Genomic DNA, 27,056 nt, shown 5'->3' on the forward strand with positions numbered 1-27,056 from the left:
CCCGTCCGTCAGCGCTCATGGATTTCCTCTCTTGCTTTGTACCTTTTCTAAAAACAGACGGACACCTGCCGTCTAAGGATATCGGGGCGACGAAGCAATGCGACAGCTGGAAACGGCCCCATACGCCTATTGTATTACATAGCAGCTGAGGGTTTGTCACAGCAGCATCCAGTCTTGACAATCCTCTGAGCTGTGCTGATCATTTGCAACAATGTATCAGTGCCGATAACCGGATGCCATTTCTTATGGTCGCACCCAAGATGAGATTTTAGGGATCCTATAGGGGAGTCTCCCGTCTGGTAAAGCGTTCGTCCACGTAGCACGCCATCGCGTTGTAATTGGTGGGACCCCAGTGATCCTGAGAATGAAGGGGGCTGGCTGTGCGCCCCTTGATCCTAATAATTGGAAGCAATACCCTGTCACTTTATGAAACACCCCTTCACATATCCCACGTCATGGTGCTGCATTGCTCGCTGTCGTCACCCCGTTTATGTGGCAGAGACCTATTATCAGAGTGGTTATTTTCGGGAGTGACTGGGCCGCTGGACGGATCGCCCTTTCAATAAACCGAGCATTAAATGCCTCACAAACTGTTCCAGGAGGCATTAATGGAGCATTTCACAACCATCATAAACGTTGTCATCGCCTCCCCTGGAGTCTGAGGTACAGAGGGTGAACGCCGGATATGAGACGTCCATTCAGCAGATTGGGGGCTCAGAAATGGTGTCATATTGAGCAAACCCCCCCAGAACACAGGGCCACAAAACTTCCCTGTGTGGATGTTATAGGGATGGGTCAGCCGGGAAGGGCTTGGTCACTTCTATCCGTCTGTGATGAGGGATGGACGCGCGCCAGCTGCGGTTTGTGGAGTGATGCCCTGACTTGCGTGTGACCTCCGCGCTTCCGTTTGTCGCAAATCTTACGGCTGACATAAACAGTTTCTTGTGAATTAAGCCAAAGCCAAGAATTTACTGGGATCTGTCATTATTAAAGGGGTGGTCAGGTTAAAACAAGTTATCACCTATCCATAGGACTGACTGGTGGGGGTCCGAGCACTGGGACCTACACCGATCAGGGGACTTTTATCATTATCCTCAAGATGGCCCGGCCGGTGGGGTGCTCGACCGTCGCTCCATTCACTCTCAGTGGATCTGCTGGAAAAAGCCGAGTGCAGCCCCATAGGGAGTGAATGGAGCAGCGGACAAGCGTGGGCACTGTCGCTCCATTCATAGTGTCCCGGCAGTCGGACTCCCACCCATCAGTAAGTCAGCCCTGTGGATGGGTGATTACCTGTTTTATATGGACAACCCCTTTAAGCCCTACCCTCAGTGCTGGGTTAAACTGCTTTTCCTCTAAAAAAGTCATTAAAAAAGGTTACCGACAAAAATAAAGAACTTTTTATTTGCGCCAAATTTGTGAATCGCGTTGCACCATTTTAAAGGATTTGGTGAATAAAAACCCATCAATGAATATCACAAAGTGTAAAAAGCAAACTGCCCTGTGCCCCTTCTGATTAGTAGGCCCGGCCTGATGTCGACCCTCGTGGGCCACGAATGTCCTAATATGGCTCCTATAAAAATGTGTAGCTTTCTCCTCTGGCCAGGGAGCTGCTGCGAAGCCTCCACTCAACATTCAGGGGTCTGCGTGATGTCAGCCGCCGAGAAGTAAACTGTTTATAGTCCCTGCACTTATCCCTTATATAGTCAGACGGTGCCGGCCCGGACCCCGGAGGTGACTGATGGATCCGAGACGTCAGGTCTGGGGGGCTTTGTACTAGGTGACCACAGGTGACGTGTGAAATCCGCACTCTCGGGAAACATGGCGTTAGCGGTGCTGCTCAGGATCACTGTGGCAGATCTTCCTGCACCGTGTAAACTGACCCCCAGGGCTTCCCGCTGGCCTGTGTCTCCCTGTCACCCGCTGGCACGTGTTAAGGTGCTGCTGTCGCCTCTGATCCAAAGCAGGCGCTGGCAACACTGTGCAGAGCAGCCGCGCCGTCCCGTGTGTGTATACAGGTGCAGACGGGTGATCAGTCCTTTATCACCCAGCTTTACCAGGCTACTGAACGGCAAACCCCACCATATGTATAGGACCAGTGCATAAATCATCACCCAGCTTTCCTGAGAACGCATAGGACTGTCTTATGGGGTCGCTTGAGGCACTGCTGGGTCTTCACATCACACGTTTGCTCATCTGCCTCCTTCGATCCTATAATTTTATTTTCTTTCTGTGTTTTACAGGCCAAGCCCATTTACGGAGGATGGCTCCTGCTCGCTCCCGAGGGCACCGATTTTGACAATCCAATGCACAGATCCCGGGTAAGGAAAAAAAAAAAAATACACAACGCCTGACCCAGACATTAAATGGCTGAAAGATTCTCTGGTGTCACCCGTGGTCCAGTCCACGGCAGCCGGCTCTCTGCCGAGACCGCACATGTCGGGTCATTCTGTAATTAATTTATCAGGCATTGGGGAAATCAACTGCTTTGTGTTATCTTATTGGGAATTTAGGGGTCCGAGCTTTAGGACCCCCCACCAAGCACGCTCATTACCAGTACTACAACATGGATAAGTTAGGGGCTATCGGGATCTCCATTTTACGTATACAGAATAATCTGATTAATCCAACGGGCCGAGCCTGGGAGTGTTGGTGTCAGCACAGATCCAGTCCGGATTATGATGTGTGATGGCTACACAACCTGCAATGGTTCCCTGCCCACCGGACTGATGGCAGCACTTGGCCAGCGTTATTAATCAGCTTCTTTACGTCCGTTATCTCTGTCCTTCCTGCCTGGTGTGAGAGTGCTGTCCTCTTACATCTGCTACCGATTATGTGAGGGGGTTAATTCCTTCCCCGCTTTTCCCATTGGAGCCGCGATCCCATCGCATTTCGCCTCGCGTCTTTCCTGCCTCTGACCTCATCACTTAATAACAGGTTACATATAGAAGGGTAACGGATAGAAAACCCCACCATTTGGGGATCAGGCTACATTCAACCAACATGGGAGCCAAAACTGACATCCCCTGCCAGGAGCGGACTTGTGGTCTCCAGCATGCCGGGAGTTAAATGCTGCGATTTTCCTTTATCTCCAGCATAATCTTCCGACACGTAGTGCGAAGCTTGTGTCATTCCCAAAAATAGCAGCGGGATAAGAGAGACTTTGCCTTTTGATTAAGGTTTAATACAAGAAGCGCGGTCTATACGGGCAGAAGCAAAATCTTCTCTTATATGGAAGAAAGTGCATCTGTGGGGGAGGAGGGGTCCGAGGCTGCAGAGCCAGCAATGTCAGTGATCATTTGGGGGTTAATATTGGTCCTGGGGTTTTGGGAAGCTGATGTCCCAGTAAGATCATGTGTAGGATCTCCGCTCCCGGTCACATACTGGGGTCCTGTGCGGCACAGATCACACGTGTTATGTGGCAATGGTTATCGGGGTTATCCAGTTACACGGGGCGCCATGGGCCAGTCCAGGATGTAAGTATACGTTTATTTTATGCTGCACAGGGGCGTCATCATGGCTCCTCGCTGCCATTACTTTGGGTGTTAGGCTCAGACCCGGGTGTAACTGTACGAACCCCCCCAGAGTAATAATTTTGCAGCAAGGTCACTTTCTCGGAGCCAGATTGCAGGGTGATACGTATGATGGTGGGATGTGCTGCAGCCTGCGCTGCTGTGACCAGGCGACCCTCGCTCCCCTCCCCCGACGTTCGCTCCCTCCCGGAGAAGAAAGTTGAAGCTGGAGTTTATTGGAGCAGAATCGGCCTCCTGGATAATGCTGCCTTACATGGGCATCGGAGCCGCAGCCAGCGGGGGCGAGCGCCCAGAGGGGCTCGCGCTCCATCCTGGGTGGTGACACACAAGCCCCAATCCGTGCGGCATATGTAGAGTTAAACCGATCGCTGTGTGCGTCCCCCTCCCAAGGCAGGTTGGGGTTATACTATGGAAACTGAGGACTTTCCAGGAATAACCGAGATCACATTTACAGTAGGAGAGACATCATCATCCGGCCTCGCTCCACACGCAGGGGGCCCTGCGGCCGTGGGGTACAGGACATGACGTACCTCACCATTATCACTCGTCTCGGGACTGAGAGTGGCCCTATATTGTAAGGCTGGCATCATCACAGTAAGCTGAAACTTAGGATTTTATGGGATCATGAAGGCTAAATATAATCCCAAATGGCTGCCGTAGAACAATAGTTTTCAGGTAGATGCCAAATTAATTCAGAATAAACCGATAATATCCCATAAATGTTGGGGAGCAGCTGGCGTAGCCGCTCGGCTCCTCGTCTGACATCCGCTCATGTTTCCCGGTTGCTGACACTTGGCGGTAATAGTCGGGTGATGGATGGTGCTGCCGCCTGCCAGCCGGGCTCTGCCGGTGTGCTATTAACAAGTCCGGGGTCTGCTTCTCCCTCCGATAATCTGCTCAGCCTCAAGATGACAGCGCCGTATGACTGCAGGGCGTCCTGTCCACACTGGGGGTCTCAGCGCGCCTGAACCTGGGGGCCAAATTCTGTTCCCCCTTGTAGGATGACTAAAGTATTATTCAGAATGCTCATAGTCCTGTATAGAATGACCAGATGTGGCCCCCGATGCCGCGCACTGGGTGATAGCAGAGAACAATACACTGACTTCATTGAGCTTCCTTGCAGTCTCGTGTTTTTGCAGTCTGTGCTGACATTTTGTGGTGCAATGTTTCTGTCTTGCTCTGATCCTTTCCTCTTCCTCGTCTACAGAAATGGCAGCGGAGATTCTTCATCCTGTACGAGCACGGCCTGCTGCGCTATGCCCTGGACGAGATGGTAAGTGCCCGCTGCAGCCAGCGTCACCTCCTGTCCCATTACACATTGAAATGTCTGATTTTCGGCGGCTGCTGTTATTTCTGGCATGTGGGGAACGTGTCCATGGAGTAGCCTCACCAGAAGCCGGAGGATCAGGTTGTTGTGGTATTTTCTTAGAGGCTGTTATTATAGGGGCGACATTGCATGTGGGATTTCCTGGGTGTCATCTTGTGTTCTGTGTTTTTTTGTTTTTGTTTTTTTAAATTAATTTTGGTTACATTTCCACTCATAAGAATAACGTGAGCTTTTTCTATAGGGAAATATATGGCTGTAAACCATAAGATCCCATCATTTTGGGGACACAAATGTAGCGGCTCAGGATGGATGTTCGCTACTTGTGTGTGATCTCGGGGGTTGCTCAGACTGGTCACAACTGTATCGAACCCTCAGCTGTGAGTAGTTTTAGGGCTGTATATAATTTTTTTTTAAGTTCTAGGTGTAAACAAGGAGGTTACCATTCACTGACCGCAAGGTGAGATCTTGGAATCATTCTCTGCTGGATTTATCACTGTCCTGGTGATTGCAGAAATATCACAGGCGCCGTTGGGTGCCGTCTTTGCGCCGTTGGGTGCCGTCTTTGCGCCGTTGGGTGCCGTCTTTGCGCCGTTGGGTGCCGTCTTTGCGCCGTTGGGTGCCGTCTTTGCGCCGTTGGGTGCTGCCCTCGCGCTGATGATGTAGGTGAGGCCCAATCTTGAAGGTTTTTGTGAGTTTTCTGTGAATCTGTGTCGCACAGCGGCCTTTTAGTTATAATACTGACACCTCGGAGGCGGCTCCTGCAAACCTCATACGATTAGGACCCTGCTGTTTAGCAGAACACACGTGACCCCCTTGGCCTTAGGCGCCAACATGTGACCTCCGCCTCGTCCCCATGACAGCTGGTGAAATATTTCAGCGGTAACGTTATGTGATGACTGAATTTCAGTTGTGCCCCAGGACAGAAGACAAAGCCCAGACTCAGCACTTTCACATACAGACATGTTCTAGGTTTCTGCTTTTAGATGGTCCAATGAGATGTGGGTCTACCTCCGTAGGGACTACAACTCTTAGCATTCACTGGGAAACTGGTGCATAACCTGCAGCTGTTGTAGTCTGTGGCAGGACGCTATTAGCTTTTTTTGCACCAAGGATATAAGGACCCCAAATCCATTATGTAGAAGTGTCTGTGCGCCCCTATCGCAGGGCATCATTGGTACCCTACCTGCCCACACATTACCGCCATATTGGGCATTAGTGATTGTTGCCCACTGTGGTGCCTATTTATGACCCTAATGTCTCAGAAATGGTCTAACGATCTTTTTTTGTCGGGATAAAGCCTGGTAATGTTGGCTGTGAGGGGGTTAAGATCGCTCAGGAGCATCGGATACGGTGGATGGAGAAGCGTGTCGCTACGTGCCGCAGCCGGCGTGTAATGTGCATTCCTCAGCCCCGTCTTCTACCTGTCTGTAGGCGCCAGCCACTCACCAAATGTGTCGGCCGCACAAGAAATAATTAAAACGGGGGGAAAAAAGGAAGAAAATTCTCTCTGAACTGCGAGACCCAAAGCCACAACACGGAGCTGCAGAGCTGTGATGCTGCCAGCGCACCCCCTCCCCCGCCGCTGAGAATACTACACCAGCAGCAGCCAGGAACCTACCAGGGGCTGACAAACTTGTCTGAATGATTAATGATTTATGTTACCGCGCACAATGATGCCCTCTGGTATCCGCCTCGTATCCTAGAAACCAGGTAACAAACCGCGATACCAGTGCCCCCCGCTGTCCAGGCTGCAGAAAGGACCCCACAGCTTACTACAGGGGTGGAAGTGAGGTGTGACCCCCAAGTCCTGGAGTGTCGCTCTTTAAGAGGCTCATTTGTTTTGCAACATTCTGATTAAATATTCCTCTTTTGTATGGGGGGGGGGGGGGGGGGGGTGATGATACCAATAACCCCCCTGCGGTACCCCTGCCTGGGTACATTGGGTTTGTTTTTGACTATTTTCAGCACAAGTTGTAGTAAATAACCCGAGGAGCATCGATTTCTACTAATTCATCCTTATGCATGCCATGTAAATGAGAGGGAAGATGCAGAAGGATCAATTAAGGCCACTTAACACATACAGTCGCTCTGATAAGGCAAAACAAACCAGCAATTACGGGCGCTCGTCCCTTTTATTGCGCTGTCGTTCTGATGACTTAATAACGTGGTGTTGATATAAAAGCTAAATAAACTGAGGGAATAAGTGGTGTCTGTCCCAAATAACTCGACAGTGCCCACAGGGAACCTTTATGGTGGCCCCCCACCCAGTCCTGTCCTGCTTTATTATTGGCACTGAGTATTGGTCAGACAGAACAGACACATTCACAGGCGTGGTGTAATGTTATCTCCTCTACCCCGTGTCCTGGGCACTGATCTCATTTCCACGGTAAAGCTGGGACACTTGTACCTGCCCCCTGTGTACAAGAATATCACTGCTATAATACTGCCCCCTGTATGCAAGAATATCACTGCTATAATACTGCCCCCTGTATACAAGAATATCACTGCTATAATACTGCCCCCTGTATGCAAGAATATCACTGCTATAATACTGCTCCTATGTACAAGAATATAACTACTATAAAACTGCCCCTATGTACAAGAATATAACTGCTATAATACTGCTCCTATGTACAAGAATATAACTACTATAATACTGCCCCCTATGTACAAGAATATAACTACTATAATACTGCTCCTATGTACAAGAATATATAACTACTATAATACTGCTCCTATGTACAAGAATATAACTACTATAATACTGCTCCTATGTACAAGAATATAACTACTATAATACTGCTCCTATGTACAAGAATATAACTACTATAATACTGCCCCTATGTACAAGAATATAACTACTATAATACTGCCCCCTGTATACAAGAATATCACTGCTATAATACTGCTCCTATGTACAAGAATATAACTACTATAAAACTGCCCCCCATGTACAAGAATATAACTACTATAATACTGCCCCTATGTACAAGAATATAACTTCTATAATACTGTCCCCTATGTACAAGAATATAACTACTATAACACTGCCTCCTATGTACAAGAGTATAACTACTATAATACTGCCCCTATGTACAAGAATATAACTACTATAACACTGCCCCTATGTACAAGAATATAACTACTATAATACTGCCCCTATGTACAAGAATATAACTACTATAATACTGCCCCTATGTACAAGAATATATCTACTATAATACTGCTCCTATGTACAAGAATATAACTACTATAATACTGCCCCCTATGTACAATAATATAACTACTATAATACTGCTCCTATGTACAAGAATATAACTACTATAATACTGCCCCTATGTACAAGAATATAACTACTATAATACTGCCCCCTGTATACAAGAATATCACTGCTATAATACTGCTCCTATGTACAAGAATATAACTACTATAAAACTGCCCCCCATGTACAAGAATATAACTACTATAATACTGCCCCTATGTACAAGAATATAACTTCTATAATACTGTCCCCTATGTACAAGAATATAACTACTATAACACTGCCTCCTATGTACAAGAGTATAACTACTATAATACTGCCCCTATGTACAAGAATATAACTACTATAACACTGCCTCCTATGTACAAGAGTATAACTACTATAATACTGCCCCTATGTACAAGAATATAACTACTATAATACTGCCCCTATGTACAAGAATATAACTACTATAATACTGCCCCTATGTACAAGAATATATCTACTATAATACTGCTCCTATGTACAAGAATATAACTACTATAATACTGCCCCTATGTACAATAATATAACTACTATAATACTGCACCTACTGTATGTACAAGAATATAACTACTATAATACTGCGCCTATGTACAAGAATATAACTACTATAACACTGCCTCCTATGTACAAGAGTATAACTACTATAATACTGCCCCTATGTACAAGAATATAACTACTATAATACTGCCCCTATGTACAAGAATATAACTACTATAATACTGCCCCTATGTACAAGAATATATCTACTATAATACTGCTCCTATGTACAAGAATATAACTACTATAATACTGCCCCCTATGTACAATAATATAACTACTATAATACTGCACCTACTGTATGTACAAGAATATAACTACTATAATACTGCCACCTATGTACAAGAATATAACTACTATAATACTGCCCCCTATGTACAAGAATATAACTACTATAATACTGCTCCTATGTACAAGAATATAACTATTATAATACTGCTCCTATGTACAAGAATATAACTACTATAATACTGCCCCTATGTACAAGAATATAACTACTATAATACTGCCCCTATGTACAAGAATATAACTACTATAATACTGCCCCTATGTACAAGAATATATCTACTATAATACTGCTCCTATGTACAAGAATATAACTACTATAATACTGCCCCCTATGTACAATAATATAACTACTATAATACTGCACCTACTGTATGTACAAGAATATAACTACTATAATACTGCCACCTATGTACAAGAATATAACTACTATAATACTGCCCCCTATGTACAAGAATATAACTACTATAATACTGCTCCTATGTACAAGAATATAACTATTATAATACTGCTCCTATGTACAAGAATATAACTACTATAATACTGCCCCTATGTACAAGAATATAACTACTATAATACTGCCCCCTATGTACAAGAATATAACTACTATAATACTGCTCCTATGTACAAGAATATAACTATTATAATACTGCTCCTATGTACAAGAATATAACTACTATAATACTGCCCCTATGTACAAGAATATAACTACTATAATACTGCTCCTATGTACAAGAATATAACTACTATAATACTGGTCCTATGTACAAGAATATAACTACTATAATACTGCCCTCTATGTACAAGAATATAACTACTATAATACTGCTCCTATATACAAGAATATAACTACTATAATACTGCCCCTATGTACAAGAATATAACTACTATAAAACTGCTCCTATGTACAAGAATATAACTACTATAATACTGCCCTCTATGTACAAGAATATAACTACTATAATACTGCTCCTATGTACAAGAATATAACTACTATAATACTGCTCCTATATACAAGAATATAACTACTATAATACTGCCCCTATGTACAAGAATATAACTACTATAAAACTGCTCCTATGTACAAGAATATAACTACTATAATACTGCCCCTATGTACAAGAATATAACTACTATAATACTGCCCCTATATACAAGAATATAACTACTATAATACTGCTCCTATATACAAGAATATAACTACTATAATACTGCTCCTATGTACAAGAATATAACTACTATAATACTGCCCTCTATGTACAAGAATATAACTACTATAATACTGCCCTCTATGTACAAGAATATAACTACTATAATACTGCCCTCTATGTACAAGAATATAACTACTATAATACTGCCCTCTATGTACAAGAATATAACTACTATAATACTGCCCCTATATACAAGAATATAACTACTATAATACTGCCCCTATGTACAAGAATATAACTACTATAATACTGCCCCTATGTACAAGAATATAACTACTATAATACTGCCCCTATGTACAAGAATATAACTACTATAATACTGCCCCTATGTACAAGAATATAACTACTATAATACTGCTCCTATGTACAAGAATATAACTACTATAATACTGCCCCCTATGTACAAGAATATAACTACTATAATACTGCCCCCTATGTACAAGAATATAACTACTATAATACTGCCCCTATGTACAAGAATATAACTACTATAATACTGCCCCTATGTACAAGAATATAACTACTATAATACTGCTCCTATGTACAAGAATATAACTACTATAATACTGCTCCTATGTACAAGAATATAACTACTATAATACTGCCCCTATGTACAAGAATATAACTACTATAATACTGCCCCTATGTACAAGAATATAACTACTATAATACTGCCTCCTATGTACAAGAATATAACTACTATAATACTGCCCCTATGTACAAGAATATAACTACTATAATACTGCTCCTATGTACGGGAATATAACTACTATAATACTGTGGAGTTGAATGTGGGGAGACTGCTGTAGAATGAGGGGTCTTGCATTATTGTAGCTGCTTGTACTTTGCGTGTAGAGATGTTGCTGATAATCTCTGGTTCTTTATTACTTTTGACCCCATTATTTTCTGTCTTGGGTTTATCCTCGCTCCAACCTTTTGGTTTCTATTTTTTGGGGGGAAGTCGCAGTGTCATGAATTGTGTAATTTTATCTTCTGCGGGTTGATATGTGTTTATCATGGGAGTTTTCCGCAGATAAGCCGAGCTGCCAGAGGACTTTGTAACTATCCTGCTGCTCTTACTTTGTGTCCTGGCATTTCCTGGTGCTTTTAGGGCGCTGACCTCGGGACTTTGCCGATGTTTATTACAGTGCGTTTTGGGCAACGATCTGTACCCTCTAATTAGAATCAGATGGATGAGAGCACAAAGATCTGACGTGCCTGTGTCCTCGGCCCCTTCTCCCATTAACCGCAGGCCCGTGCATCGTGGGAGCATCAGTCGTACTCGCTGGGTTAATAGTGGACTCTGTATCTTCAGCTGCTTCCCATGGTCTCTGTGTTGTGGCTCCAGGAAGTGTGGGGGATGGAGCCTGTCCCTGAATGGTTAAATTAACTCACAACCTATATATAAATAGATGGCAGGCGCTCCCAGGGTGCAGCCATACTCGTTTATAGGTCTACACATTGATTTATGTAGGGGGGGGCACAAGATCCAGGGCTGATGCCAACAGACTGTACCAAATAGGACAAATCACACCTCATCTGCAAGACTGTACATAGAAGTCGTAAGGAATGGGGGACATCAGACGTCAGAGGACATTAAGGCACTCTGCAGATTCCTTAATTTAATGGCATTTTCTGACAACAAGCAACTTCATTACCATTCTGTTATTTTTAGGTTGTGCATTCTATGCTAATGTCTTTATCAGAGCACTATTTTTCTGCTCCATAAATACTCTGCATAGAAATAAATATTTTTTCTGTCTGCAGCCACCACTAGGGGGAGCTCCCTGTATACAGAGATACATGATAAGATCCTGTCTGCAGTCACCACTAGGGGGAGCTCCCTGTATCCAGAGATACATGATAAGATCCTGTCTGCAGCCACCACTAGGGGGAGCTCCCTGTATACAGAGATACATGATAAGATCCTGTCTGCAGTCACCACTAGGGGGAGCTCCCTGTATGCAGAGATACATGATAAGATCCTGTCTGCAGTCACCACTAGGGGGAGCTCCTTGTATACAGAGATACATGATAAGATCCTGTCTGCAGTCACCACTAGGGGGAGCTCCCTGTATCCAGAGATACATGATAAGATCCTGTCTGCAGCCACCACTAGGGGGAGCTCCCTGTATACAGAGATACATGATAAGATCCTGTCTGCAGTCACCACTAGGGGGAGCTCCCTGTATGCAGAGATACATGATAAGATCCTGTCTGCAGTCACCACTAGGGGGAGCTCCCTGTATACAGAGATACATGATAAGATCCTGTCTGCAGCCACCACTAGGGGGAGCTCCCTGTATACAGAGATACATGATAAGATCCTGTCTGCAGTCACCACTAGGGGGAGCTCCCTGTATACAGAGATACATGATAAGATTCTGTCTGCAGCCACCACTAGGGGGAGCTCCCTGTATACAGAGATATATGATAAGATCCTGTCTGCAGTCTCCACTAGGGGGAGCTCCCTGTATACAGAGATACATACGATCCTGTCTGCAGCCACCACTAGGCGGAGCTCCCTGTATACAGAGATAGAGGATAAGATTCTGTCTGCAGTCACCACTAGGGGGAGCTCCCTGTATGCAGAGATACATGATAAGATCCTGTCTGCAGCCACCACTAGGGGGAGCTCCCTGTATACTGAGATACATGATAAGATCCTGTCTGCAGTCACCACTAGGGGGAGCACCCTGTATACTGAGATAGAGGATAAGATTCTGTCTGCAGTCACCACTAGGGGGAGCTCCCTGTATGCAGAGATACATGATAAGATTCTGTCTGCAGTCACCACTAGGGGGAGCTCCCTGTATACAGAGATACATGATAAGATCCTGTCTGCAGTCACCACTAGGGGGAGCTCCCTGTATACTGAGATACATGATAAGATCCTGTCTGCAGCCACCACTAGGCGGAGCTCCCTGTATACAGAGATAGAGGATAAGATTCTGTCTGCAGTCACCACTAGGGGGAGCTCCCTGTATGCAGAGATACATGATAAGATTCTGTCTGCAGCCACCACTAGGGGGAGCTCCCTGTATACAGAGATACATGATAAGATCCTGTCTGCAGCCACCACTAGGGGGAGCTCCCTGTATGCAGAGATACATGATAAGATCCTGTCTGCAGCCACCACTAGGGGGAGCTCCCTGTATACAGAGATACATGATAAGATCCTGTCTGCAGCCACCACTAGGGGGAGCTCCCTGTATACAGAGATACATGATAAGATCCTGTCTGCAGTCACCACTAGGGGGAGCTCCCTGTATACAGATACATAAGATTCTGTCTGCAGCCACCACTAGGGGGAGCTCCCTGTATACAGATACATTAGACCTTGCCAGCAGCCTGTGTGATTTAATGCTGTCAGACCGGCTGCACACATGAATTTGATGTGGAATTTCAGCTGCGTATCTGCATCATTTCCGTATCTAGTCCCGCACTGTGCATGTAGATTTTAAGAGTATTGAAAGTGTGAAGGCCACAATGAATTCTGTGCTCAGAAAGTAATATCCTTCTGACTTTTAAATCTGCACAGCCGGTCAATTTATGTGCACAAAATATCCGCAGCGTGTAGACGAGATTTTTATTCTTATTTACTTTCTACTTTTACACTGCATTTTTTTTTTTTTAACCTAACGCCAATCCGCAGTGTGCATTTACCCTTAGATAGCTACCCTGCTTGTCAGTGTGCGACTCGTTGAAAGGCCTTGAACCATGAGACGTGCGCCCCGGTTGGTAAGAATGTTCTTTCTTGGCTGATTCCTGCCATAATTCCCAGCCACGGCCGCTGTTGGCACTGGGCTGTCGGGGCAGACCCCGCTACGGCTGGATATCTGCTCCCAGTAAACCTGCTGTGCCGTCCACGTGGTGTGGTGGGTACATGAGGGACGAGCCGCGGCGTTGGTCATTTATTGTGGCCCAGCTATACGCTTTGGAATCACACTGCCCCACTTTTCCTGAGAGCCTAATTCACGAGTTAGGGGTAAGATGTTCTGAAGATGTGACGTTTAGCCCCCGTGTGTCCGGCTCAGCGAGGAGCGAGGGAGTTAAAGCCTGATGTCATTCCTTCACCTCCATCTGGTCCTGGTAGCAGAAACAGCTGTTCCTCGCTGCGTCTGGGAGTGTGAGATCCTCTGGTAGCTGCTGTGTGTAATTACAGTGGAAAATCGCTCCCCGCAAAGTCCTCAAAGAAATAAAAAAAAAAAAACCGCTTCTTGTGAAACCCTTCCCGTCCATTCTTGGGCAAACGGCAGCGACTCCCTTGTAGTGTGTGAGCGCGGTCTTCTGTTATGGGCAAGGTCCGCGCGCCGGGTCACGACGTCCCACTCCAAGGGGGGGAAGTCGGATTAGTGGTCGGAGACTCCTATGAATCGAAAACCCTTTTCATCTGCCCGCAGACTTAGCAGCTTTCTTTCCCTTGTGCTGCCATTTCCAGGTCGGTCACGCTGATAAAACGGCCCAAGCATCCGGGAATTGCTTTCTGGGCAATTGTCCGTCATCTACAATATGAAGGCCCTGCTGGTCTGAGCCTGTGACTCTGCTCCATGAGCTTGGTGGCAGGATTGCTGGTGTAGCCCTCTAGGTAAAGGTGGATTCCACCATCTTATTTTTGTTGTTGTTGTTTGCATTGCACTTTTGGGTTTTGAGGACCAGGTTCTTGCATGTGTGGCTGCACATATAGGCCCGAGGACATGCACCCGTCCCCGTCTTGTCTGTCTCTGCTCCTATTAATATTTTATGAGTGTAAGGCCTTTAGTGTCCTACCCCGCGGACCCCCGCTGGCTGTGGGAAGCCTAAGCCTTAGACTGTATTCTCAAGCATTCCTAAATTCGGACATGTCCCCCCATCCTCCATTGGCAATGTGCCTAATTGATCCGTTACTTGAGCTTCACAGTTGTTTGGGGCTGAGGAGTGGACGCCCTGGAGCTCAGTGACATGGAGGGCTCCCTGTGACACCGCCATGGGGGGCAGAGGATGTGGGAACTGGAAATGTGAGCAGGTCAGGCCGGACGAGGTGGCAGCGCTTGTCAGCCAGCACCCGAGGTTAAGGCTGCGCTCACAAGTTGCACTTTTTGTCTGATTTTCTGCAGATTTCATTAGCCGGACCTCGTCCAGGTTCACTTGCATTGTTACAAAATCCTCCCGCGGGGCTGCAATGTACACACAGGGGCCATGGGCAGCACGGCCTGCTGTCATTAGAAGAGGGTCTGTGTACATCGGGTCATTGCGCTGCTTCACAGGGGTAGGGAGCGGTTTTCTAGGAATATTTACAGCAGTGGTAAAGTGAGACCCCCTCCTGCACACATCCTCACACCTGGTTACGGTCAGGGGGGCTGCCAGCGTTCGTCTCTCACCATGATATAAGTGGTATTGCCCAAGTCATTAAGGGGACAGCAGGCCTTATCTCAGTGTGCCGTCTATTGCTCCCTGTTATCAGTCATTAGGCGCTGTGCCATGGTATAGAATTTGCAAACTATCAATTCCAACCAAGGTTGCGTTCTCCGGCTACAAAGACTGAAATGGCAAAGGTAACATTTGTGGGTCCGTGCCCCTCTGTTCATGGCCCCAATCGTGGGGTTAGATTTTCTCATATAAGATTTATTTTCTCCTCCGCTGCCGGCAGTATTTTTGGGTGTTATTTTTAGGCCGTTCTATTTTATTTCCTGGGGAAAATTAATTCTTCAAATTCAGAGCCAACTTCATGCAACAGTGTCTGTGCCGAGAAAGCATGGCCTCTCCTATCCAGCCCCCATAATGATCCCGCCGTCCGGGGCTTTCTTGTATGTCAGATGTTTCCCACCTCTGGGCTCGCCTCGTTAGATGTCTGACTGGAGAGGGGGCATTGTGGTCTCGTTATGGGACACCGAATGTCTGTATGGTGACAGTGACTCCCCCACCCCCCAAAATGACATCCTCTCAAAGTACTAAGAGCAGATGATGATGTCAGTGTAAAGCGCTGTTGAATTAATGGCGCCATGTAAGTGACGATCAGTCGTTCAGGGCCCCATACACATTAGGCTGTCGATGCCGGCCAGTTAGTCTGTGTCTGGCTTTTGTAATGAGTGAATGTTTCCATTTTCTGACAGCAAGCAGAGATCTTATCAGAAGATCCCTATGATTTTTTTCCGGCATTAGCGTCACTCCGATGCCGTAGGTGATCCCGGCAGTGCCGTCACTGTGTACAATCTCACCGAAAAATAAAGCCTTATAAGTAAGTGCAGAACGTGCAGAGGTTTACAGTCTGTCCCTGTTTATCTGAGGCCCCGGTTTATTGGCCTAGTAAAAGCCGGCATTTCTCTGTAGCCTCTCCCTGCGTTCCATCATCTGCGCTTCATACGTTTTATGTTAGATGGCATCATCGGCAGATCATCCGATACAGCCCGCGTCTGCCCACCGACACATTGTAACGGACAGGACCGGTACACCTGATAATCCCATAGGGGTTCGCCTAGGATACATTGTAACGGACAGGACCGGTACACCTGATAATCCCATAGGGGATCACCTGGGATACATTGTAACGGACAGGACCGGAACACCTGATAATCCCATAGGGATTTGCCTAGGATACATTGTAACGGACAGGACCGGTACACCTGATAATCCCATAGGGGATCGCCTAGGATACATTGTAACGGACAGGACCGGTACACCTGATAATCCCATAGGGGATCACCTGGGATACATTGTAACGGACAGGACCGGAACACCTGATAATCCCATAGGGGATCACCTGGGATACATTGTAACGGACAGGACCGGAACACCTGATAATCCCATAGGGGATCGCCTGGGATACATTGTAACGGACAGGACCGGTACACCTGATAATCCCATAGGGGTTCGCCTGGGATACATTGTAACGGACAGGACCGGTACACCTGATAATCCCATAGGGGATCGCCTAGGATACATTGTAACGGACAGGACCGGAACACCTGATAATCCCATAGGGGTTCGCCTAGGATACATTGTAACGGACAGGACCGGAACACCTGATAATCCCATAGGGGATCGCCTAGGATACATTGTAACGGACAGGACCGGAACACCTGATAATCCCATAGGCGATCGCCTAGGATACATTGTAACGGACAGGACCGGTACACCTGATAATCCCATAGGGGTTCGCCTAGGATACATTGTAACGGACAGGACCGGTACACCTGATAATCCCATAGGGGATCGCCTGGGATACATTGTAACGGACAGGACCGGTACACCTGATAATTCCATAGGGGATCGCCTGGTATACTTTGTAACGGACAGGACCGGTACACCTGATAATCCCATAGGGGATCGCCTAGGATACATTGTAACGGACAGGACCGGAACACCTGATAATCCCATAGGGGTTCGCCTAGGATACATTGTAACGGACAGGACCGGTACACCTGATAATCCCATAGGGGTTCGCCTAGGATACATTGTAACGGACAGGACCGGTACACCTGATAATCCCATAGGGGATCACCTGGGATACATTGTAACGGACAGGACCGGTACACCTGATAATCCCATAGGGGGATCGCCTGGGATACATTGTAACGGACAGGACCGGTACACCTGATAATCCCATAGGGGTTCGCCTAGGATACATTGTAACGGACAGGACCGGTACACCTGATAATCCCATAGGGGATCGCCTAGGATACATTGTAACGGACAGGACCGGTACACCTGATAATTCCATAGGGGATCGCCTGGTATACTTTGTAACGGACAGGACCGGTACACCTGATAATCCAATAGGGGATTGCCTGGGATACATTGTAACGGACAGGACCGGTACACCCGATAATCCCATAGGGGATCGCCTGGGATACATTGTAACGGACAGGACCGGTACACCTGATAATCCCATAGGGGTTCGCCTAGGATACATTGTAACGGACAGGACCGGTACACCTGATAATCCCATAGGGGATCGCCTAGGATACATTGTAACGGACAGGACCGGTACACCTGATAATTCCATAGGGGATCGCCTGGTATACTTTGTAACGGACAGGACCGGTACACCTGATAATCCAATAGGGGATTGCCTGGGATACATTGTAACGGACAGGACCGGTACACCCGATAATCCCATAGGGGATCTCCTGGGATACATTGTAACGGACAGGACCGGTACACCTGATAATCCCATAGGGGATCGCCTGGGATACATTGTAACGGACAGGACCGGTACACCTGATAATCCCATAGGGGATCGCCTAGGATACATTGTAACGGACAGGACCGGTACACCCGATAATCCCATAGGGGATCGCCTGGGATACATTGTAACGGACAGGACCGGTACACCTGATAATCCCATAGGGGTTTGCCTAGGATACATTGTAACGGACAGGACCGGTACACCCGATAATCCCATAGGGGATCTCCTGGGATACATTGTAACGGACAGGACCGGAACACCTGATAATCCCATAGGGGATCGCCTGGGATACATTGTAACGGACAGGACCGGTACACCTGATAATCCCATAGGGGATCGCCTAGGATACATTGTAACGGACAGGACCGGTACACCTGATAATCCCATAGGGGATCGCCTAGGATACATTGTAACGGACAGGACCGGTACACCTGATAATCCCATAGGGGATCGCCTAGGATACATTGTAACGGACAGGACCGGTACACCTGATAATCCCATAGGGGATAGCCTAGGATACCGATACAATTGTAGAAAAACAAATGTTTCCATTTGTTGCACCAAGCAGGGATCTTCAAAGGGAGATGTGTTTGGGGGGAAGTGAGGGGAGAGATGTGTCCAGTCCACCTGTATATCCATCATGGTAGGAGAAGACACCAGTCCTGCACTTGTTGAGGGTGACACCCGGTCGGGGATCTGTGGCTGTAGTATTGTGCTGCACATCAGGGCGGTGTAATGTGGGGACCTCTGGCAGTGAAGGTCAGGGGTATGAATGCATTGTTCACGCCCGCGTGCCCTGCACATACTTCTCAGCGTACACACATGTCGGTGTTGACATCTTGCTGGCGCAGGTCCGTCCTGTTTCAGCACATACCTGTACGTCACTGATCCGACCAGCAAACACTGCTCCATTCATGCTCTTTGTGCTGCTAACTACTACAGCCGGGCCGGCCGGGCCTGATCACCGCTATATAACAGGCTGGACGAGAGGATTGTCTGCAGGCTGTACCCTGGGGTGCTAGAAGCATTCAGATGAAAGAAAGGAAAATCTGCTCCCGTCTCCGACACCCAGGTGCGCGGCGCGTTACAGCACAGTTGTCGGAGCCGTGTCTGGTAATGAACCCTGCAGCGTTGGCCGTCACGTGACCCACACTGACTTATCGCTGGAATCGAGCAATGAAGACTTGTATTAAGTTAAGACTGGAAAACTTTGAGGGTTTAAAAGATTGTTCAAATTTATTTAAAATGAAGTTAACAATGGAGCGGTGCTCATGTTATCAAAGGTTTTGGTTCTGGCTGATCAAACAAGACATTAAGCCACTGCTGATTTGGCTTGCATATAGCTGATGGGTCATTATTTAATGGCTGTGACTGGCTCTAGGAAATGGGTGGACTGCTCATACGTTAAAAAAAAAAAAAAAAAATAGTTATGGCTTTGGACAACTTTAGTTACAGCTTTAAAGATTTTTGCGGTTATTTAATACTACTTTTTACTGACTTAAAAAAAAAATAATAATTCTGTTCATGAAAGGTAATGCCTCTTTAAGACATGACCAGATCTTGGCCGGGATTTTTTATTTTTTTTTGAAGGCACGAGAAGAGTTAACGCTGAGAGCCTTTACCCTAGATAGGACTGTAACTCTTAAAAATCATTGTGGACCGGCGGAGGGTATCAGAACTCGGTCCAACTGGATGCAGCGCGCCCCTGGATGAGTTACGTGAGGGGCGCGGAGTCTGTGATTGAGCCGCGTCTGCCGCTCCAGTCCTCGCCTTATAAGGACACAGACGGACCCCGCTACGCGGGAGGAATCTTCACTTTTTTGTGCGCGCTTGAAGCAGACAGATTAGTTATTTTGGGTATAAGGTCGTGTTCCAATTACACCCTCCTTCCCAGGCATTTGTTTTGGGGAAACTTAGAGGAAGGGGGGAGGATTAACCCTGTCCTGTCCTAAAACATTGGCCCGTACACCAGTCTTTTACTCCAACACTTTTTTTTTTCAATGAAATCTATATGTGATGAATGATTGGACTGGATCTGTTGACCTCTGGTGACCCGAGCCTCGCTGCGCCCACGTCTCCAGTGACTTTCCCTGCAATCGTCCGGGCGTCTGCTCTTCTCATTGAACTGCGGCTCGCGTCCTCCATGACACCAAATGAGAGATTGCTTTCATAACTTAAGACCATCGGTGTCGAAAAATGCCTCAGGTTCCTGACCCTGTAAGAAGTTAGGAAAAGTTGTCCAAGTTTATAATATGATGACATGGAAGGGTGGGGAAAAAAAATCTCAAATGAAGATTACGGGGAGACACCAGATCAGAAAAAAAAAATTCAGCCAAGGCCAATCCTTGTGACCCCCTCCCGATAAGTGAACCCTGGAAACGAGACTAATGTTAATAATGAATATGCGGAGAGGACGAGCGATCAGGAATGCGATTACATTTCTCGGATGTCTCGTGTAGAGTAGTCGTATTAGTAGCACCATTATATTGTATATAGGTCATGACGGAAGAATGCCACCAATGTTACGGCACTACTATATAGGCCGTTCAATGGTTATGCTGCTGTATAACTCCCGGAGGGAAGACTTCAGCGAGGAGACACTTGGCTGATGCTGCTTACAGGGCAGCGTTCTCTAGTCCTTGTATAGTGTTAGGTTGGGTTTCTGGCCCCAACAGTATACGATGCACTTTGCTCCATGAGGGGCACATCTGAATCCCATCTTTTGTAGAAGGCTGCATCACTCAGGAATGGGTCTTGAATGTAGCTAGACGGCACCGATGTGAGGAACGTCAGGTCACGATGATGTCAATCTACACAGGAGGTAGAACCACATGGTGATCGAATCCACGGGACTCTGCGGGATGGAGTTTTACATTTCATCTCTTCTGGCTGGGGTTAGAGGAAATGCCTAATGTTTAGAAAGCTCACTTTTTGCCTGAGGCGTTGCCGACTTTTAGTGAAGTCTCACGCTCTTCAGTCATCCATCATCCCCGCTTCTCTCTTTCAAAGAGGCCTCTTCCTTGTAGACGACATCTTGAGCAAGTTCTTCAACCTCGTTACTTGGAAAGCTCATTTCTGCGTTACATGTCAATATGACCGTCACTGGCAGATTATACATGGCCATAAGGGAGCAACCGTAATTAGCACCTAGATGACTGTTACAGGTGACTAGGACAGAAAACCATGTGAGGCAGATGACCACAACACTGAGCAATTGTGACACAAAACCTAAGGAGCCTACTGTATGTGATTGTCAGGACAATGGCATTTATATCTGGCGGTATATTATATAACTGTTATTAAAGTGTCTAGTCACACTGTGGTCATTCTGCTGCCGGGCGCATACAATTCATTATGACTACTGATCTCCAATACTGTGCTCACATGTAGGTAAACGTATTACCTAGTATTAGTGCATACCTGGGGGCCGTACACATCGCATGTCACAAATAAACTGCTGTTAATAACCCAACTATACGTCACTTACTATATCCTCTTTATACTAGAATATAACTACTATAATACTGCCCCCTATGTACAAGAATATAACTACTATAATACTGTCCCCAGGTACAAGAATATAACTACTATAATACTGCCCCTATGTACAAGAATATAATTACTATAATACTGCCCCTATGTACAAGAATATAACTACTATAATACTGCTCCTATGTACAAGAATATAACTACTATAATACTGCTCCTATGTACAAGAATATAACTACTATAATACTGCTCCTATGTACAAGAATATAACTACTATAATACTGCTCCTATGTACAAGAATATAACTACTATAATACTGCTCCATTGTACAAGAATATAACTAATATAATACTGCCTCTATGTACAAGAATATAACTACTATAATACTGCTATGTACAAGAATATAACTACTATAATACTGCCCCTATGTACAAGAATATAACTACTATAATACTGCCCCTATGTACAAGAATATAATTACTATAATACTGCCCCTATGTACAAGAATATAACTAATATAATACTGCTCCTATGTACAAGAATATAATTACTATAATACTGCCCCTATGTACAAGAATATAACTACTATAATACTGCTCCTATGTACAAGAATATAACTACTATAATACTGCCTCTATGTACAAGAATATAATTACTATAATACTGCCCCTATGTACAAGAATATAACTAATATAATACTGCTCCTATGTACAAGAATATAACTACTATAATACTGCTCCCTATGTACAAGATTATAACTATTATTATTATTATTATTATTCATTTTTATAGCGCCATTTATTCCATGGCGCTTTACATGTGAAATACGGGGCAAATATAGACAAATACATTAGACATGAGCAAAAAAAAACAAGGCACACGGGTACATAAGGAGGGAGGACCCTGCCCGCGAGGGCTCACAGTCTGCAGGGGATGAGTGATGATACACTAGGAGAGGGCAGAGCTGGTTGTGCGGCGGTTCAGTAGGTTCAGGATCACTGCAGGCTGTAGGCTTGTTGGAAGAGGTGAGTCTTCAGGTTCTTTTTGAAAGTTTCTATGGTAGGCGAGAGTCTGATGTGCTGGGGTAGAGAGTTCCAGAGTATGGGGGAAGCACGGGAGAAGTCTTGGATGCGGTTGTGGGAAGAAGAGATGAGAGGGGAGTAGAGAAGGAGATCTTGAGAGGATCGGAGGTTGCGTGTTGGTAGGTACCGGGAGACCATGTCACAGATGTATGGAGGAGACAGGTTGTGGATGGCTTTGTAGGTCATTGTGAGGGTTTTGAACTGGAGTCTCTGGGCGATAGGAAGCCAGTGAAGGGCTTGGCATAGGGGAGAGGCCGGGGAATAGCAGGGGGACAGGTAGATTAGTCGAGCAGCAGAGTGTAGGACGGATTGGAGTGGTGCCAGAGTGCTAGAGGGGAGTCCAGAGAGTAGGAGGTTGCAGTAGTCGAGGCGGGAGATAAGGGCATGCACTAGTGTTTTTGTGGTGTCACGGTCAAGGAATGCGTGGATCCGGGAAATGTTTTTGAGTTTGAGGCGGCAGGAGGAGGCAAGGGCTTGGATATGTGGCTTGAAAGAGAGGGCAGAGTCGAGGATCACCCCGAGGCACCGGGCGTGTGGGACTGGGGAAAGTGAGCAGCCATTGACATTGATGGATAGGTCTGGTGGAGGGGTAGAGTGAGATGGGGGAAAGACGATGAATTCTGTTTTGTCCATGTTCAGTTGTAGAAAGCGAGCAGAAAAGAAGGCTGAAATAGCAGACAGACAGTGAGGGATTTTGGTAAGTAAGGAGGTGAGGTCAGGTCCGGATAGGTAGATCTGCGTGTCATCAGCATAGAGATGGTGCTGCATACCGTGGGATTCTATGAGCTGTCCCAGACCGAAGGTGTAGATGGAGAAGAGAAGGGGTCCTAGAACAGAGCCTTGAGGAACACCGACTGACAAGGGGCGAGGTGAGGAGGTGGTGTGGCGGAGGGAGACACTGAATGTCCGATCTGTCAGATATGAGGAGATCCAGGAAAGGGCCAAGTCTGTGATGCCAAGAGATGAGAGGATTTGTAGCAGAAGGGAGTGGTCCACAGTGTCAAAGGCAGAAGACAGGTCCAGGAGAAGGAGGACAGAGTAGTGTTGCTTGCTCCTGGCAGTTAGTAGGTCATTGGTGACTTTAGTTAGGGCAGTTTCAGTTGAGTGATGGGAACGGAAGCCAGATTGTAATCGATCAAAGAGGGAGCCTGAGGAGAGGTGAGAGGACAGTTCAAGATGGACGTGTTGCTCCAGCAATTTGGAGGCATAAGGAAGAAGAGATATCGGGCGATAGCTAGACACAGAGGATGGGTCGAGGGAGGGCTTTTTGAGGATGGGTGTGATCTTGGCATGCTTGAAGGATGAGGGGAAGACACCTGTTGTGAGTGAGAGGTTGAAGAGGTGTGTTAGGGTTGGGATGAAGACCGTGGAAAGGTTAGGGATAAGGTGGGATGGGAGCGGGTCGAGCGTGCAGGTGGTGAGGTGTGATCTCGACAGGAGGGTGGAGAGCTGATCTTCTGTCATGGTGGAGGAGCAGGGGTGAGCAGCTAAGAGGGGCAGTGGGCGCTGTGGGCCAAAGCTTTCTCTGATCGTATCGATCTTCTGTTTAAAGAAAGAGGCAAAATCTTCAGCAGAAATGAGAGGGGAGGGAGGGGGTGCAGGGGGACGGAGTAGAGAATTGAAAGTGTTGAAAAGCTGTTTAGGGTTGTGAGACAGGGAGGATATGAGAGATGAGAAGTAAGTTTGTTTTGCGGCAGTGAGCGCGGACTATACTATAATACTATACTATAGTATTATATAATACTATAATACTGCCCCTATGTACAAGAATATAATTACTATAATACTGCCCCTATGTACAAGAATATAACTACTATAATACTGCCTCTATGTACAAGAATATAACTACTATAATACTGCCTCTATGTACAAGAATATAACTACTATAATACTGCCCCCTATGTACAAGAATATAACTACTATAATACTGCCCCCTATGTACAAGAATATAACTACTATAATACTGCCCCTATGTACAAGAATATAACTACTATAATACTGCCCCTATGTACAAGAATATAACGACTATAATACTTCCCCTATGTACAAGAATATAACTACTATAATACTGCCCCTATGTACAAGAATATAACTACTATAGTACTGCCCCTATGTACAAGAATATAACTATTATAATACTGCTCCTATGTACAAGAATATAAGTACTATAATACTGCCCCTATGTACAAGAACATATCTACTATAACACTGCCCCTATGTACAAGAATATAACTACTATAATACTGCCCCCTATGTACAAGAATATAACTACTATAATACTGCCCCCTATGTACAAGAATATAACTACTATAATACTGCCCCCTATGTACAAGAATATAACTACTATAATACTGCTCCTATGTACAAGAATATAACTACTATAATACTTCCCCTATGTACAAGAATATAACTACTATAATACTGCCCCTATGTACAAGAATATAACTACTATAATACTGCCCCTATGTACAAGAATATAACTACTATAATACTGCTCCTATGTACAAGAATATAACTACTATAACACTGCCCCTATGTACAAGAATATAACTACTATAATACTGCCCCCTATGTACAAGAATATAACTACTATAATACTGCCCCCTATGTACAAGAATATAACTACTATAATACTGCTCCTATGTACAAGAATATAACTACTATAATACTGCTCCTATGTACAAGAATATAACTACTATAATACTGCCCCTATGTACAAGAATATAACTACTATAATACTGCCCCTATGTACAAGAATATAACTACTATAATACTGCTCCTATGTACAAGAATATAACTACTATAATACTGCCCCTATGTACAAGAATATAACTACTATAATACTGCCCCTATGTACAAGAATATAACTACTATAATACTGCTCCTATGTACAAGAATATAACTACTATAATACTGCTCCTATGTAGAAGAATATAACTACTATAATACTGCTCCTATGTAGAAGAATATAACTACTATAATACTGCTCCTATGTAGAAGAATATAACTACTATAATACTGCTCCTATGTACAAGAATATAACTACTATAATACTGCTCCTATGTAGAAGAATATAACTACTATAATACTGCTCCTATGTACAAGAATATAACTACTATAATACTGCTCCTATGTAGAAGAATATAACTACTATAATACTGCTCCTATGTAGAAGAATATAACTACTATAATACTGCTCCTATGTAGAAGAATATAACTACTATAATACTGCCCCTATGTACAAGAATATAACTACTATAATACTGCTCCTATGTACAAGAATATAACTACTATAATACTGCTCCTATGTAGAAGAATATAACTACTATAATACTGCTCCTATGTACAAGAATATAACTACTATAATACTGCCCCCTATGTACAGGAATATAACTACTATAATACTGCTCCTATGTACAAGAATATAACTACTATAATACTGCCCCCTATGTACAGGAATATAACTACTATAATACTGCCCCTATGTACAGGAATATAACTACTATAATACTGCTCCTATGTATAAGAATATAACTACTATAATACTGCTCCTATGTATAAGAATATAACTACTATAATACTGCTCCTATATACAAGAATATAACTACTATAATACTGCTCCTATGTACAAGAATATAACTACTATAATACTGCCCCTATGTACAAGAATATAACTACTATAATACTGCCTCCTATGTACAAGAATATAACTATTATAATACTGCCCCTAGTTCTGGCTTTTACAAATTTTGTAGATGGCTGTTTTGCTTGAGCGCTGTAACACCGGTGTTTTAGGATAGTCGGATGAAAGTAAATTACCGTAGGTTGAAACTGGTGTGTGCTTTGTGTATTGTCTGTCGGGCAATGTCCTGTAACTTGGGATCCCTCTGCAGACTTTCATCTTCTATGTACAGAGGCCGGCGAGCCAGATGACTATAATGAAAGCTTTATTCTGCGCTGAGGCTCCCCCCTCCCATCTTGCTGTTTGTTTCGCTCTTTTGTAGCTTGCTCTGGTGACCCTTGTTGTTCGGTATATGACTCCTTTCCAAACCGGTCTCTGTATAAGGCCTTTCGAAGCTTTCTGCCTGCAGTGTGTAATGTGGAGAAGGCCGGCCAGTGTGAAAATGCGGCTGCTTCCTTCC

General features: G+C 45.2%; 1 protein-coding gene across 10 annotated transcripts in view; it reads left to right on the top strand.

Moving 5' to 3' along the window:
• Positions 1-27,056, top strand: part of MPRIP (myosin phosphatase Rho interacting protein) — an 86,476-nt gene that overhangs the window by 10,521 nt on the left and 48,899 nt on the right. For all 10 annotated transcript variants that reach the window (XM_077274298.1, XM_077274301.1, XM_077274304.1 and 7 more), the window contains exons 2-3: positions 2,241-2,318; positions 4,738-4,803. In XM_077274298.1, the coding sequence (XP_077130413.1) occupies positions 2,241-2,318; positions 4,738-4,803 (144 nt within the window). The remainder of the gene's footprint in view (positions 1-2,240; positions 2,319-4,737; positions 4,804-27,056) is intronic.

The sequence above is a fragment of the Ranitomeya variabilis genome, chromosome 7 (genome assembly GCF_051348905.1).
Source record: "Ranitomeya variabilis isolate aRanVar5 chromosome 7, aRanVar5.hap1, whole genome shotgun sequence".
NCBI lineage: Eukaryota > Metazoa > Chordata > Amphibia > Anura > Dendrobatidae > Ranitomeya > Ranitomeya variabilis.